Raw genomic sequence first — 17,370 nt, 5'->3', positions numbered from 1 at the left:
AATAAAAAATTGTATTAAGACGTTACAAGAAAAAAATCTTGTGAGCTACTTCAAATAACTCAGGTTTTGTTTCTTCTGCTCTCCAGCCATTGCATAGATTTGTTTCAGTTCCATCAACATTACTTGCATTAATTTAATGGATTCTATCGTGTCTCTATCCTATTTATCAGTTGTTTTGCAATTCTCTATTGTTCTGCAATTCTTTGTCCTATCTATTGTTCCGCAGTTGTGTACATATCTATCTCTATCTATCTGTTGTTCTGCCGTTCTCTATCTATCTGTTTGTAGCAAGGCATGTGTTACCCCAGGCTCAAGGAGGACGCTGGAGGCAGGATTCCTGGTAGTAGCAGCCATTTCTTTATTTCCACACAAAATAAACAACGGAAACACAACCAACACTAAGCTGGCCACTTTTCAGTGGCTCAAGCTGGCTAGACTTTTGAGTCTATTCCTTGAGCTTTTCAGCTCTCCACACTGTCTCCTACTGCTTCTTGTCCCTCTCTCTCTCTCTCTCTCGCTCTGTTCCATCTCAGCTCTTTTTAAAGGTGCTCACCAGAGCCGAGAGGGAACGAGTACCTAGCTAGCTGGCAGCTCAGCTCGTCGGAGCTCGGGACTCACTCCTTGCTCTGGTGTCTCTCATGGCTGGCACCAGCGTCCTCGTCGTCCTCCCGCCATCACTCTTGTGCCTCGCGTCCGTCGGTGGAGCTCGGGCTTTGCGCTCTGCCCCCTCCACACTCGCGGCTCTCTCCCCGGTGTCCTTGCTGAGGTTCGTCGCCGCTGAGCGTTTGGGCCCCGCCTTCCTCTCGGCCGTCGTCGCCGGGGCCTGCCGCACTATTGTTCTGCGATTTTCTGTCTGTCTGTCTATCCTACAGCCAGCCAAAACGATTGTGATAACCGCAAGCTATTGCTGTGGCTGAGCTTCAGAATGGTTTTAAGTGAGTTGTGTGAGATCTACAGAAATGATTCTTACATATTTGGAAAGCAGTCACCCCAAGCTTTACAGCAATAGTATTTGTGTTCATATATCTTTATAACTAAAGATTTAACAGGGGTTGCCATTCTAACCAATTTAGGCGGAATAAATTCTGAACCTGGCAAAAGTTGGCTAATTTGACCTAAAATATCTCAGTCTGTGAGTATGTTACAGAAATGATTCTTACATATTTGGAAGGTACTCATCACAAGCTTTCCAATGGTACTAAATATGTGCATATATCTGGGTATTGCATTTTGAGAAGCTGGGAACTTCAACCAATGTGTTGCTCATCCTGGATTCTCAATCTGTAAAACCCAGAATCAACTTGACATTTTGATCTAAAATCTCTCAGCCTGTGAGTATGTTACAGAAATGATTCTTACATATTTGGAAAGCAGTCACCCCAAGCTTTACAGCAATAGTATTTGTGTTCATATATCTTTATAACTAAAGATTTAACAGGGGTTGCCATTCTAACCAATTTAGATGGAAAAAATTCTGAACCTGGCAAAAGTTGGCTAATTTGACCTACAATCTCTCAGCCTGTGAGTATGTTACAGAAATAATTCTTACATATTTGGAAAGTACTCTTCACAAGCTTTCCAGTGATACTAAATATGTGCATATATCTGGATATTGCACGTTGAGAAACTGGGAACGTCAACCAATGTGTTGCTCCTCCCGGATTCTCAATCTGTAAAACCCAGAATCAACTTGACATTTTGACCTACAATCTCTCAGCCTGTGAGTATGTTACAGAAATGATTCTTACATATTTGGAAAGCAGTCACTCCAAGCTTTACAGCAATAGTATTTGTGTTCATATATCTTTATAACTAAAGATTTAACAGGGGTTGCCATTCTAACCAATTTAGGCGGAATAAATTCTGAACCTGGCAAAAGTTGGCTAATTTGACCTACAATCTCTCAGCCTGTGAGTATGTTACAGAAATAATTCTTACATATTTGGAAAGTACTCATCACAAGCTTTCCAATGGTACTAAATATGTGCATATATCTGGGTATTGCATTTTGAGAAGCTGGGAACTTCAACCAATGTGTTGCTCATCCTGGATTCTCAATCTGTAAAACCCAGAATCAACTTGACATTTTGATCTAAAATCTCTCAGCCTGTGAGTATGTTACAGAAATGATTCTTACATATTTGGAAAGTACTCACTCCATCATTTACAGCAATAGTATATGTGTTCATATATCTTTATAACTAAAGATTTAACAGGGGTTGCCATTCTAACCAATTTAGGCGGAATAAATTCTGAACCTGGCAAAAGTTGGCTAATTTGACCTACAATCTCTCAGCCTGTGAGTATGTTACAGAAATAATTCTTACATATTTGGAAAGTACTCATCACAAGCTTTCCAATGGTACTAAATATGTGCATATATCTGGGTATTGCATTTTGAGAAGCTGGGAACTTCAACCAATGTGTTGCTCATCCTGGATTCTCAATCTGTAAAACCCAGAATCAACTTGACATTTTGATCTAAAATCTCTCAGCCTGTGAGTATGTTACAGAAATGATTCTTACATATTTGGAAAGCAGTCACCCCAAGCTTTACAGCAATAGTATTTGTGTTCATATATCTTTATAACTAAAGATTTAACAGGGGTTGCCATTCTAACCAATTTAGACGGAAAAAATTCTGAACCTGGCAAAAGTTGGCTAATTTGACCTACAATCTCTCAGCCTGTGAGTATGTTACAGAAATGATTCTTACATATTTGGAAAGCAATCACCCCAAGCTTTACAGCAATAGTATTTGTGTTCATATATCTTTATAACTAAAGATTTAACAGGGGTTGCCATTCTAACCAATTTAGGCGGAATAAATTCTGAACCTGGCAAAAGTTGGCTAATTTGACCTACAATCTCTCAGCCTGTGAGTATGTTACAGAAATGATTCTTACATATTTGGAAAGTACTCACTCCATCATTTACAGCAATAGTATATGTGTTCATATATCTTTATAACTAAAGATTTAACAGGGGTTGCCATTCTAACCAATTTAGGCGGAATAAATTCTGAACCTGGCAAAAGTTGGCTAATTTGACCTACAATCTCTCAGCCTGTGAGTAAAATACAGAAATAATTCTTACATATTTGGAAAGTACTCTTCACAAGCTTTCCAGTGATACTAAATATGTGCATATATCTGGGTATTGCACGTTGAGAAGCTGGGAACGTCAACCAATGTGTTGCTCCTCCCGGATTCTCAATCTGTAAAACCCAGAATCAACTTGACATTTTGATCTAAAATCTCTCAGCCTGTGAGTATGTTACAGAAATGATTCTTACATATTTGGAAAGCAGTCACTCCAAGCTTTACAGCAATAGTATTTGTGTTCATATATCTTTATAACTAAAGATTTAACAGGGGTTGCCATTCTAACCAATTTAGACGGAAAAAATTCTGAACCTGGCAAAAGTTGGCTAATTTGACCTACAATCTCTCAGCCTGTGAGTATGTTACAGAAATGATTCTTACATATTTGGAAAGCAATCACCCCAAGCTTTACAGCAATAGTATTTGTGTTCATATATCTTTATAACTAAAGATTTAACAGGGGTTGCCATTCTAACCAATTTAGGCGGAATAAATTCTGAACCTGGCAAAAGTTGGCTAATTTGACCTACAATCTCTCAGCCTGTGAGTATGTTACAGAAATGATTCTTACATATTTGGAAAGTACTCACTCCATCATTTACAGCAATAGTATATGTGTTCATATATCTTTATAACTAAAGATTTAACAGGGGTTGCCATTCTAACCAATTTAGACGGAAAAAATTCTGAACCTGGCAAAAGTTGGCTAATTTGACCTACAATCTCTCAGCCTGTGAGTAAAATACAGAAATAATTCTTACATATTTGGAAAGTACTCTTCACAAGCTTTCCAGTGATACTAAATATGTGCATATATCTGGGTATTGCACGTTGAGAAGCTGGGAACGTCAACCAATGTGTTGCTCCTCCCGGATTCTCAATCTGTAAAACCCAGAATCAACTTGACATTTTGATCTAAAATCTCTCAGCCTGTGAGTATGTTACAGAAATGATTCTTACATATTTGGAAAGCAGTCACTCCAAGCTTTACAGCAATAGTATTTGTGTTCATATATCTTTATAACTAAAGATTTAACAGGGGTTGCCATTCTAACCAATTTAGACGGAAAAAATTCTGAACCTGGCAAAAGTTGGCTAATTTGACCTACAATCTCTCAGCCTGTGAGTATGTTACAGAAATGATTCTTACATATTTGGAAAGCAATCACCCCAAGCTTTACAGCAATAGTATTTGTGTTCATATATCTTTATAACTAAAGATTTAACAGGGGTTGCCATTCTAACCAATTTAGGCGGAATAAATTCTGAACCTGGCAAAAGTTGGCTAATTTGACCTACAATCTCTCAGCCTGTGAGTATGTTACAGAAATGATTCTTACATATTTGGAAAGTACTCACTCCATCATTTACAGCAATAGTATATGTGTTCATATATCTTTATAACTAAAGATTTAACAGGGGTTGCCATTCTAACCAATTTAGGCGGAATAAATTCTGAACCTGGCAAAAGTTGGCTAATTTGACCTACAATCTCTCAGCCTGTGAGTAAAATACAGAAATAATTCTTACATATTTGGAAAGTACTCTTCACAAGCTTTCCAGTGATACTAAATATGTGCATATATCTGGGTATTGCACGTTGAGAAGCTGGGAACGTCAACCAATGTGTTGCTCCTCCCGGATTCTCAATCTGTAAAACCCAGAATCAACTTGACATTTTGATCTAAAATCTCTCAGCCTGTGAGTATGTTACAGAAATGATTCTTACATATTTGGAAAGCAGTCACTCCAAGCTTTACAGCAATAGTATTTGTGTTCATATATCTTTATAACTAAAGATTTAACAGGGGTTGCCATTCTAACCAATTTAGACGGAAAAAATTCTGAACCTGGCAAAAGTTGGCTAATTTGACCTACAATCTCTCAGCCTGTGAGTATGTTACAGAAATGATTCTTACATATTTGGAAAGCAATCACCCCAAGCTTTACAGCAATAGTATTTGTGTTCATATATCTTTATAACTAAAGATTTAACAGGGGTTGCCATTCTAACCAATTTAGGCGGAATAAATTCTGAACCTGGCAAAAGTTGGCTAATTTGACCTACAATCTCTCAGCCTGTGAGTATGTTACAGAAATGATTCTTACATATTTGGAAAGTACTCACTCCATCATTTACAGCAATAGTATATGTGTTCATATATCTTTATAACTAAAGATTTAACAGGGGTTGCCATTCTAACCAATTTAGGCGGAATAAATTCTGAACCTGGCAAAAGTTGGCTAATTTGACCTACAATCTCTCAGCCTGTGAGTAAAATACAGAAATAATTCTTACATATTTGGAAAGTACTCTTCACAAGCTTTCCAGTGATACTAAATATGTGCATATATCTGGGTATTGCACGTTGAGAAGCTGGGAACGTCAACCAATGTGTTGCTCCTCCCGGATTCTCAATCTGTAAAACCCAGAATCAACTTGACATTTTGATCTAAAATCTCTCAGCCTGTGAGTATGTTACAGAAATGATTCTTACATATTTGGAAAGCAGTCACTCCAAGCTTTACAGCAATAGTATTTGTGTTCATATATCTTTATAACTAAAGATTTAACAGGGGTTGCCATTCTAACCAATTTAGACGGAAAAAATTCTGAACCTGGCAAAAGTTGGCTAATTTGACCTACAATCTCTCAGCCTGTGAGTATGTTACAGAAATGATTCTTACATATTTGGAAAGCAATCACCCCAAGCTTTACAGCAATAGTATTTGTGTTCATATATCTTTATAACTAAAGATTTAACAGGGGTTGCCATTCTAACCAATTTAGGCGGAATAAATTCTGAACCTGGCAAAAGTTGGCTAATTTGACCTACAATCTCTCAGCCTGTGAGTATGTTACAGAAATGATTCTTACATATTTGGAAAGTACTCACTCCATCATTTACAGCAATAGTATATGTGTTCATATATCTTTATAACTAAAGATTTAACAGGGGTTGCCATTCTAACCAATTTAGGCGGAATAAATTCTGAACCTGGCAAAAGTTGGCTAAATTGACCTACAATCTCTCAGCCTGTGAGTAAAATACAGAAATAATTCTTACATATTTGGAAAGTACTCTTCACAAGCTTTCCAGTGATACTAAATATGTGCATATATCTGGGTATTGCACGTTGAGAAGCTGGGAACGTCAACCAATGTGTTGCTCCTCCCGGATTCTCAATCTGTAAAACCCAGAATCAACTTGACATTTTGATCTAAAATCTCTCAGCCTGTGAGTATGTTACAGAAATGATTCTTACATATTTGGAAAGCAGTCACTCCAAGCTTTACAGCAATAGTATTTGTGTTCATATATCTTTATAACTAAAGATTTAACAGGGGTTGCCATTCTAACCAATTTAGGCGGAAAAAATTCTGAACCTGGCAAAAGTTGGCTAATTTGACCTACAATCTCTCAGCCTGTGAGTATGTTACAGAAATGATTCTTACATATTTGGAAAGCAATCACCCCAAGCTTTACAGCAATAGTATTTGTGTTCATATATCTTTATAACTAAAGATTTAACAGGGGTTGCCATTCTAACCAATTTAGGCGGAATAAATTCTGAACCTGGCAAAAGTTGGCTAATTTGACCTACAATCTCTCAGCCTGTGAGTATGTTACAGAAATGATTCTTACATATTTGGAAAGTACTCACTCCATCATTTACAGCAATAGTATATGTGTTCATATATCTTTATAACTAAAGATTTAACAGGGGTTGCCATTCTAACCAATTTAGGCGGAATAAATTCTGAACCTGGCAAAAGTTGGCTAATTTGACCTACAATCTCTCAGCCTGTGAGTAAAATACAGAAATAATTCTTACATATTTGGAAAGTACTCTTCACAAGCTTTCCAGTGATACTAAATATGTGCATATATCTGGGTATTGCACGTTGAGAAGCTGGGAACGTCAACCAATGTGTTGCTCCTCCCGGATTCTCAATCTGTAAAACCCAGAATCAACTTGACATTTTGATCTAAAATCTCTCAGCCTGTGAGTATGTTACAGAAATGATTCTTACATATTTGGAAAGCAGTCACTCCAAGCTTTACAGCAATAGTATTTGTGTTCATATATCTTTATAACTAAAGATTTAACAGGGGTTGCCATTCTAACCAATTTAGACGGAAAAAATTCTGAACCTGGCAAAAGTTGGCTAATTTGACCTACAATCTCTCAGCCTGTGAGTATGTTACAGAAATGATTCTTACATATTTGGAAAGCAATCACCCCAAGCTTTACAGCAATAGTATTTGTGTTCATATATCTTTATAACTAAAGATTTAACAGGGGTTGCCATTCTAACCAATTTAGGCGGAATAAATTCTGAACCTGGCAAAAGTTGGCTAATTTGACCTAAAATATCTCAGTCTGTGAGTATGTTACAGAAATGATTCTTACATATTTGGAAAGTACTCACTCCATCATTTACAGCAATAGTATATGTGTTCATATATCTTTATAACTAAAGATTTAACAGGGGTTGCCATTCTAACCAATTTAGGCGGAATAAATTCTGAACCTGGCAAAAGTTGGCTAATTTGACCTACAATCTCTCAGCCTGTGAGTAAAATACAGAAATAATTCTTACATATTTGGAAAGTACTCTTCACAAGCTTTCCAGTGATACTAAATATGTGCATATATCTGGGTATTGCACGTTGAGAAGCTGGGAACGTCAACCAATGTGTTGCTCCTCCCGGATTCTCAATCTGTAAAACCCAGAATCAACTTGACATTTTGATCTAAAATCTCTCAGCCTGTGAGTATGTTACAGAAATGATTCTTACATATTTGGAAAGCAGTCACTCCAAGCTTTACAGCAATAGTATTTGTGTTCATATATCTTTATAACTAAAGATTTAACAGGGGTTGCCATTCTAACCAATTTAGACGGAAAAAATTCTGAACCTGGCAAAAGTTGGCTAATTTGACCTACAATCTCTCAGCCTGTGAGTATGTTACAGAAATGATTCTTACATATTTGGAAAGCAATCACCCCAAGCTTTACAGCAATAGTATTTGTGTTCATATATCTTTATAACTAAAGATTTAACAGGGGTTGCCATTCTAACCAATTTAGGCGGAATAAATTCTGAACCTGGCAAAAGTTGGCTAATTTGACCTACAATCTCTCAGCCTGTGAGTAAAATACAGAAATAATTCTTACATATTTGGAAAGTACTCTTCACAAGCTTTCCAGTGATACTAAATATGTGCATATATCTGGGTATTGCACGTTGAGAAGCTGGGAACGTCAACCAATGTGTTGCTCCTCCCGGATTCTCAATCTGTAAAACCCAGAATCAACTTGACATTTTGATCTAAAATCTCTCAGCCTGTGAGTATGTTACAGAAATGATTCTTACATATTTGGAAAGCAGTCACTCCAAGCTTTACAGCAATAGTATTTGTGTTCATATATCTTTATAACTAAAGATTTAACAGGGGTTGCCATTCTAACCAATTTAGGCGGAATAAATTCTGAACCTGGCAAAAGTTGGCTAATTTGACCTACAATCTCTCAGCCTGTGAGTAAAATACAGAAATAATTCTTACATATTTGGAAAGTACTCTTCACAGGCTTTCCAATGGTACTAAATATGTGCATATAGCTGGGTATTGCATGTTGAGAAGCTGGGAACTTCAACCAATGTGTTGCTCCTCCTGGATTCTCTATCTGTAAAACCTAGAATCAATTTGATTTGATTTGAGTCTTTTGTTCTAAACCTGTGAATTGCTCCCAGCTTGTGAATAGGCTCAATGGTGCTGCAATAGGCCCGTTGTTAGACTATGCTCATTAATGCTAAAATATCTATTGTCTTTCTCTTTTTGTCTGTTTTTATCTAACAGGCAAGCTAACAGTAGGACCTTTCTCCTTTGTCCTATGTGCAAGAAGACTAATTGGAGCATTCCAGTTCCTCTCAGGTGATCATGCATGAAGAATTCCTCAGAAGCTGACATTCTGGCTGTGGTGGAATCTGCCAAGAGAGCTGCCAGCAATTTGATGCGTACTGGCCGTGTCTGGGAATACTCTCTCCTCAGCAGGATCATGAAGAGCCCTGACCCTATTGGCAGGTATGATGCTGACCATGGTTACTTTTAAGTTACCTTAAAGTATTTTTTTTCTTATTTAAGTATAAGAAAGCTAAATGTAAATATGTGTTTTATTCCTTGAGGATGATCGAGGAGCTGCAGAGCAGAGGAAATGCTGTGGTTGGCATCCCAACTAAAGAACCAGCTCCTGCTGTTCCAGCTGTTCCAGATACTAAATATGTGCATATATCTGGGGGTTACACATTGAGAAACTGGGTACTTCAACCATGGGGTCGCTCCTCCCGGATTCTCAATCCAACTTGACATTTTGACCTAAAATCTATCAGCATGTGAGTATGGTACAGGATTCATAAAGATTTAACAGGGGTTGCCATTCTAACCAATTTAGGCTGAACAAATTCTGAACCTGGCAAAGACTGGCTAATTTGACCTAAAATCTCTCAGCCTGTGAGTATTCTTACATATTTGGAAAATATTCATCACAAGCTTTCCAAAGTTACTAAATATGTGTATATATCTGGGTGTTACACATTGAGAAGCTGGGAACACCCATCCTGGGGTTGCTCCTCCCTCTTGTCACCTCATTGGCCCCACTGGACCACAGCCATCATCCAACCAGGTGATAGCCCAGTCAAGTGGGGGGCGTGTACTTTTTGTTTACAGTAGCATATAAGCAGCTGGTTTGAGCTTCCCAAACCACCTCTGATCCTTGTCTTGCCAAGATCAGCGACCTACTTGACCTTCTTGACCTTCTCTGCTCCAGTGACCAGCAATCTTCTCGACTGAGATGGCTTCTTCTGCTGCTTCTTCTTCTGCTGCTGCTTCTGCTGAGTAAGTACAAGTTTGTCTTTAATTTACTGTAGTAAACTCTATGGCCACTTTGACTTGGCTACAAGGAAAATGCTATGGGAACCAACAAAGCATGTTAATTTGATGTTTATACTTGTTTTTGGATTACTTTTTACTTTGGATTACTTTTTTGGATTACTAACTCAACAATTCTATGTAAATTTAGCTTTACAGGGATAATAAATATGTAAAGATAGCTGCTGATTTTTAAGAATAAATACATTGATAACAGTACAGGTCTATGGATGTTACACAGTCAGAGGCTGGGAAATATCCACCATATGGTTGATCTCCCAGCTTGAGAGAATTTTCTGTACATTTTGACTGAAAATATCTCAGCTTCTTTGCTAGCTACAGTATATTCACAAAGATTTTTTTAAATGTTTTAATTTTCTTCTTTAAAATATTTCCATGAGTCATGTGTTCTAAACCTGTGAATTGCTCCCAGCGTGTGAATGGGCTTAATGATGCTGTAATAGGCCCGTTGTTAGACTATGCTCATTAATGCTAAAATATCTGTCTTTCTGTTTTTATCTAACAGGCAACCTCGCAGTAGGAACTTTCTCCTGTGTCCTATTTGCAAGAAGACTCATTGGAGCCTTCCAGTTCACCTCAGACGATCCTGCATGAGGACCTCGTCAGAAGCTGACATTCTGGCTGTGGTGGAATCTGCCAAGAGAGCTGTCAGCAATCTGTTGCGCACTGGTCGTGTCTGGGAGTACTCTCTCCTCAGCAGGATCATGCAGAGCCCTGATACTATTGGCAGGTAAGATGCTGACCAAAGTTACCATAAAGTATATATTTTTTCTTATTTTAGTATAAGAAAGCTAAATGTTAATGTGTTTTAATCCTCGCAGGATGATCGAGGAGCTGGAGAGCAGAGGAAACGCTGTGGTTGGCATCCCAACTGAAGCCCCGACTGCTGCTGTTCCAGCTGTTCCTGATGTTCCTGTCGAGGCTCCGGCTGAGTCCAGCTCAGAAAGCTCTGGGGAACTCTATCAGTGGTGAGTGTTTACGTTCCTTGATTTCTTTCATTCCTTTTAGATTTTTGGAAGGTCACTGTGTTTCTTGTGAAGTGCAAAAAGTTTAATACTTGTTTTTGCTTTTTGTTTTTTTTTTTCAGCCCTGATACAACCAAGCAGGGAACTTCCCTTAGGGAGAGGATGGCAAGTTTGGGCTACTACAAGAAGCACTCGCTAGACCATGATCTCCTTGTCAGCTTCGCAAAGTTTCTACAGTTTGACATGTCGAACGAAAACTTCAAACAGGAGGTAAGAAAATTGGTATTGCAAATATATTAGTCATTACATAATTATAACACATTAGTCCATCTATTTCATCTAAACATCAACAAGTTTTAAGGTAAATTTCTTATGTTCTTCTGTTTTCCAGGTGGAGAATGTTGCAAGGTTCCTGTACTTCATGGACCCTCAGCAGGCCAGTCTCCTGTTTGTGCGACAGCATGAGAAGTCCCGAGAGTATTTCCTCAAGCTCTCAGAGGCCGGACTCAGCAAGCAGACGGTACAGAATTACATCAAGAGTGTTAAAAGGTGAGCAGTGTACTCCTGATGTGTATATACTATGCTATATATAAATATACTGCTAAATTTGAATCATAGGGACTGATTTTTCCTTTATTCTTTCCTTCCTTAAGGTTCTTGAAGTTCCACACGGGCAGCACTGACCTGTGCTTCACGGACAGAGTTCTGCACGAGGACTGCAAGAACTACATCTCATTCCTGGACAACATCCAGATGGCAACTTCAAAACAAGTCAGCAAGGAGACGACCAGGAAGAGGTCAGTATCTTTATTGAATATTAAAATAATGAACTGGACCCACAATGTAATTTTAACAATAAATGTATTGATAATAGGTTATAACAATGCTTCACTTTATCTTCACAGATTCGACACCTTCCAGGAGGGTGTTCTCTCTTCAACGCAGGTCACTGCCGTGCTGGCCGCTGCCAAGAAAGACTTCCTGGCTGTCATTGGGAAGCTGCATGCGGGAGAGTGCTCTCCAGGCCATCAGCTGACCCTGACAGAGTTGCAGCTGGTCCTCTATTACCTAGAGGCCATTGTGATTCTGGACCATGCCCAGCGGCCTGGAGTTGTTGAGCACATGACTGTAAGTTATACCTAGTTATAAGTCTTATTTTTTTATTTCTTTCTGATTTCAGTATTTGAATCATTCACTCAGTTTAACAAATGAATCATTTGTTTGTGTGCTGTAGGTCACGGAATGGATCAGCCGAAGGAGAGATGACACTCGTCCTGGTTTCGTTGTGGTTTCCACTCAGGTGGCCACCTTTGTTCTTACCCAGGAGCAGGAGATGGTAAGATGCTTAATCTTTGATATAGTTATGTTATAAATGGCATTAGGTTTTAGATATGTGCTGTGATAATGCTAGATTTTAATTGTATGTTTTGTTTTTGTGTTTTCTTTTCACAGTGGTTCGATCTCTACTTCTCGGAGGTGCGCCCAGTCATGCTGGGAAAAAAGAGGAAGCGCGTTGAGGATGACGATGAGACTGATGAGAGGTTCTTCATTTCCTCCACTGGCAAAGCCATCTACAACGCCTCCAATGACCTGGAGCGGCTGCACAAGAAGTAAGTTGAACTAAAATAACTCCAGCTCTGCAGTCTCTTCAGTTTTTTATTTTATATAATGAAAATAATGTATGAGTACTAAGCAATATATTGTCTTTTTCAGATATCAGGTGCCGAAGGTGACCAGCCAGATGGCCAGACGGGCATATGAGACAGCAACGAAGGAGCTGTCCGATGTCCAAAAGACGAAGGTGGCCGGCTACCTCACCCACTCTACGGCCACAGCAGAGAAGCACTACCGGATGAAGGAGATAGGCTCAGCGGTAGATGCTTTCCTGATCCTGAGGAATCTCCGGGGTGATTCAGAGTAAGTATTTGTTCATGTTTTCACTAGTATGGTCCAGCATGGTTACATTTAAACAATTCATATATTTTTTTTCTGTTTCCTGTACTCATCATTTATCTCATTTCCTCTACTTGCAGTAGTGACCAGAGCGACACACCCAGGGGTTCCTCGGCATACCTGACCGACCAAGCTGCTTATGACAAGTTGCTCCGGTCATATCCAGTGACGTTGGACGGGGTGCCACCCAACCGCTCTCAGCGAAAATCCCTGGCAGGGGAGTATGAACGCTACTGCTATGACCGCTGGCGTAGCGAACAGCTCGAGCGTCGGGTGCAGCATGTTCTTGGTGAGTCTTTAAGAATTAATCTCTTATCATAGTCTTAGTCTAATCTCTAATTACTACCTTGAATACACATCATATTTGTTATGTCTGAACCTATTGACTAATGTCTTTTTGTTTTTTTGCTTTCTTCACAGAGCACTTTGCCCGTAGACTGCCCTCTGAGTCCAGAGTCAAGGCCTGGATTGAGAAGCAAGGGTGGTCTGCAAACCTTCCAGATGCTGCATCCATCGTTCAGCAGTGGAAGCCATCTGGGGGCATCGATGTTGCAATGGACAGTGTTGTGCTGCAGAAGTTTACAAAATGTAAAATAGCTGTAAAATGACTGTATTTGCATTGTACTCATCCCAACTTCTGGTTCCTGTCACCACCACTGTGTCTGGGGGCTAAGGACACACTAACATGGTGATGTGACAGACATATATCTTGGGCTGGTTTAAGCTTCTGAAGGGCGGGTTTTAGACTGACTTTGGGCTGGATATTTTTCTAGGACCTGGCAACCCTGCTGAGCGGAGCTGCGTTGTTCAGAGGCTTCACGAAGCTGGGAACGTTGTCGAATTCATACCGTAAGTCGCCCGCGCTTAGTAAAAAGCTCGGTCGCGCTGTCTGCACTAAAGGTTCAAGCGCGCGCATAAACCGCGTTTTACGGTAACAGCTCGCGCTTTCAGTACAGATGTTTAAAATAGGAGAAAACATCTGGTCTTCCAGCCTAATAAAGACAACTAAAGCAAGTCTAATACACACATGTCCCAGAAATAAGACGCACGTGGAGCAGAGAAACACGTGAGAAATGAGCATATGAGCTGTTATTAGACAGTCTGTACAGCGCGTATTCGGCTCTGTACAGACCACAACTTGAAGTCCCATGAAACAGGCGAATCAGAGTGCAGACCACCGTATTCCTGAAGACCCCTCTCTCTGGAGTGATAGTACAGTAGTCATGTGCATTAATGACATGTTGGGTTGTAGATGTTCATTTGGTAACATAAGTTTGCTTTTTCATATTCTACACAGAGAATAAATGAAAGGCAACACAGCAGCTATTCTCCGTTTGGCTGCCCCAAAATCATGTGACCTCATAGAAATGAGGGTTTAAAGATAAAGATTTGGTACGCTCTGTCTTTTTCAGAATATCTATCTTTCTGCTCCTTTTTATTCAACTTAATGCCGTCATTTTATCATTCATTTAGACCTATAAAATCTACTGCAGCTGGAGGTTCGGGCTTCCCTGTGTTGAAGCGCTACTACTGGGCTGCTGATGCTAGAATTCTTACCTGCTGGCAGAGGTGAGCTCCGGGTCACATATATCTAAAAACATTTTCAGCAAGCTCATTTGTAAGTAGTTCTTTGAGGATTTAAAATCCAATTAAGAATTTATTTTCTACTGCCAGTTTCCATTTACACCCCAATAGCTGATATATATTATATATATATATATTTTTTTTCTTCTTTTTTAAATCCTATCCCAACTAGACAATGTTTTCTCAACATGGAGAGAGATTTGACTAAAGTACATTATGGTCATCTATATAAATGATAGTTTTGCTTCCTTTGCTCAACTTAAAACAAAATTCAATCCTTCTCATTCATATATTTTTTTAAATATTTGTAACATAGACATTATGTCCAAAAAATATACCCTAACTAAGCTGATGCAACATACTATATATGAGCTATTCCTATCTAATCCTGACTCCAGACATTTAGCTTCTCGCTATCTATCTATAGCAAAGAGGGGAAAGTGAACTCTATATTTTACTCAGTTTAGTTTTGGAGAAATAAAACCTGTATAATATCTTAAAACTGAATAAGCCGTTATCTGGAGTTTACGTAGCATTGATGAATTCAGGAAAAACTCTCCTCCCACTTTTCATCAGACAGTGTTTCATCAAGCTCTGTAGCCCATTTTTCCTTCAGATTGTTGGAATCAGAAACGAAGCGAGAAGCTAAATGTTTTTTTGGAATTTCAAGAAGAACGACTCCGATTTGAGGGAGTGAAATCTATAGAGGGAGAGACGTGGGGTGACTGGTGCTGGAGTTAGTTAAACCCTAAAGGGGAAATGGTTGCGATGTTGAGTCATTCACAGGGGTTTGGGGTGAAATGCCCTACGATTGTGGAACCAGACGTCTGAAGAACTCGGTGCCTCTGAAAACTCCCTCTTAGAAAGTTATTATATGAAATGGTTACTTGCATATATACTGCCTGATGCCTGAAATTTATTTTATGGTAGCTTTGTGATCAAATTTTAACTTGCTTTTTTTTTTACGTCATGAATGCCGGAGGGGTTCATGCAGGACAAAATAGTCTCCAAAGAAACCCCCCCCCCCTTATCACCATTACACAAAAGCACTTGTAGGTTCACTGGTGGTTTCAGATAGTAAATAAAATGGCTGTATTTGTGATGTACTCATGGTGACCCCTGATTCTAGAATAGAATAATATATAATGCATTTTATTCTAGGTTCTAGGTATAGAATTTATTTGATTATTTATTATTGTATAAATATGCTCAGCTCACCCTGAAAAATATGATTTCATAATGATTTAGCCTAATATATATTTATAAGTTTACTTTGCATACTCTTTCAGTGTTTTCATCTTGTATTTATGCTAAGCTTCACACAGCGCTTTGAAACATCATGATCATGAATGACCTCACTTGTAACATTAAAAAAAAGGCGACATTGAATACTGATCTATTAGTCAATCTGTCTATATGTCTATATCGAAATTTTAGCATCTTTTTCGTACCATCATCTTACATGTGGTTTCATTTATATATATATTTTATTAATATAAATATAATGTGTGTGTGTGTGTGTATAAGATAAGTAATGTTTCTATCTTGGGGGAGTTATTATGCTCTAACATATTCATTATCTGTCCGTCATTATTCGGGTATCGTTCAGATGGATGCAGATGGACCCAATGGAATTGCTCATTTTCATAAGCAATAAAAATGTAATACATATTTATATATTAAATATGTATAATATTCTCATGAAGACATTATTTGTTTTGTGTTAAAATATTGAGATGGAAAGCACGAGTCATTGTTTTTTGTTACCTCGGTTTGTGTTTGAATATTTTGCCGTATGTAAGCTATAGCCTGTTGACATTGAGCCCCCCAACAAGTCAGACCAAATTTGCACCTCGTTTCTAAGTACCATCAAGTTTTATTTTAAAATACATGATTTATTGGTGTCAGAATGTGCAGTGCATGACATAGATTTCCACAGTTAACAAAACCGAATTCTCAGTCACAATAAAAAATTGATTATGGTTTTGTTTTACAGTTTGCTGAATGCATCCTGAGAGATGAGGCTGTTTCCTTTATCTCAAGTGTGTGGAGGACATAAGAAGGGAAATAGCCGCTTTGCCCCTTCAGATAACTGGTAAGGGAACCTCTAGGCGTACTAGTTTACATTACATTTACATTACATTACATTACATTAACGGCATTTGGCTGACGCTCTTATCCAGAGCGACTTAAAATTTGATCATTTTACACAAATGGCCTGACTGCATGTCTTTTGGACTGTGGGAGGAAACCGGAGAACCCGGAGGAAACCCACGCAGACACGGGGAGAACATGCAAACTCCACACAGAACCCAGGACCTCCTTGCTGTGAGGCGACAGCGCTACCCACCACGCCACCGTGCCGCCAAGTAGAAAGCAAGTTTAAACTAGAAGCAAGCAGTAATAATTGAAACAAGAATCTGAAAGTTTAATACTTTTGTTATTCTGAGTTTGACTAAACTCCCCTTTTTATCAACATTTATTACTTTATCATAAATTTGTATTGTTTCATTTACAGTCCAGTTCAGTTCTGACAGATTATTATACGTTAGTTAGATTTAAAACCGACAATGGTGATGAATATATCTGTATTCAAACATTTAGATTGGCTGTAAGCATTGTCCGCAGTGATTTCATTACAGCTGTGTTAAAAAGACTCCAGAGGGCAAGGACTACATCTGTGATGCTTGTAGTAGAGATTAAACTACAAGTAGAAGTAGAAAAAATGCAGTAACAGCTGTAAAATACACTGTAAATAGTGTAAATATAGTGTGAATATTGAGAATATTTAAGTAGCTAATTTAAAA

The 17,370-nt window shown here is 38.6% G+C and overlaps 2 protein-coding genes across 5 annotated transcripts in view; both read left to right on the top strand.

Annotated features, from left to right (window-relative positions):
- The first annotated feature begins 14 nt into the window (after positions 1–14).
- LOC119263024 lies at positions 15–16,870 on the top strand. Of its 4 annotated transcripts, XM_037536657.1 has the most exons (17): positions 15–340; positions 8,973–9,197; positions 9,299–10,007; positions 10,567–10,791; positions 10,883–11,029; positions 11,149–11,296; positions 11,418–11,575; positions 11,680–11,823; positions 11,932–12,154; positions 12,261–12,362; positions 12,479–12,636; positions 12,740–12,943; positions 13,060–13,268; positions 13,400–13,828; positions 14,453–14,548; positions 16,560–16,658; positions 16,811–16,870. In XM_037536657.1, the coding sequence occupies exons 3-14, from the start codon at positions 9,964–9,966 to the stop codon at positions 13,585–13,587; spliced, it is 1,950 nt and encodes a 649-aa protein (XP_037392554.1). In that variant the 5' UTR covers positions 15–340; positions 8,973–9,197; positions 9,299–9,963; the 3' UTR covers positions 13,588–13,828; positions 14,453–14,548; positions 16,560–16,658; positions 16,811–16,870. The 4 variants fall into 4 exon arrangements, with proteins under 4 accessions (XP_037392554.1, XP_037392555.1, XP_037392557.1 ...); XM_037536658.1 differs by lacking the exons at positions 15–340; positions 16,811–16,870 and having other exon boundaries at positions 8,999–9,197; positions 9,299–9,505; positions 9,940–10,007; XM_037536660.1 differs by lacking the exons at positions 15–340; positions 8,973–9,197; positions 16,811–16,870 and having other exon boundaries at positions 9,650–10,007; positions 13,400–13,567; positions 13,753–13,828.
- The window catches only part of LOC119263026, a gene marked incomplete at its 5' end in the record, with an annotated part of 159,720 nt that continues 142,930 nt past the window's right edge, over positions 581–17,370 (top strand). Inside the window, one exon of the mRNA XM_037536664.1 lies at positions 581–766. Coding sequence (XP_037392561.1) covers positions 581–766 — 186 coding nt within the window. The remainder of the gene's footprint in view (positions 767–17,370) is intronic.

Source organism: Pygocentrus nattereri, unplaced genomic scaffold, assembly GCF_015220715.1.
Source record: "Pygocentrus nattereri isolate fPygNat1 unplaced genomic scaffold, fPygNat1.pri scaffold_74_arrow_ctg1, whole genome shotgun sequence".
In the NCBI taxonomy this organism is placed as follows: domain Eukaryota; kingdom Metazoa; phylum Chordata; class Actinopteri; order Characiformes; family Serrasalmidae; genus Pygocentrus; species Pygocentrus nattereri.
This window is presented reverse-complemented; position numbering and strand designations above follow the sequence as displayed.

Excerpts from the sequence above, each read along its gene's own strand:
- LOC119263024 (XM_037536657.1), top strand. The coding sequence starts at position 9,964 with ATGGCTTCTTCTGCTGCTTCTTCTTCTGCTGCTGCTTCTGCTGA. Across the intron at positions 12,155-12,260 it reads GAGTTGTTGAGCACATGACT|GTCACGGAATGGATCAGCCG; the intron begins GTAAGTTATACC and ends TGTGTGCTGTAG. Across the intron at positions 12,637-12,739 it reads CTGGAGCGGCTGCACAAGAA|ATATCAGGTGCCGAAGGTGA; the intron begins GTAAGTTGAACT and ends TGTCTTTTTCAG.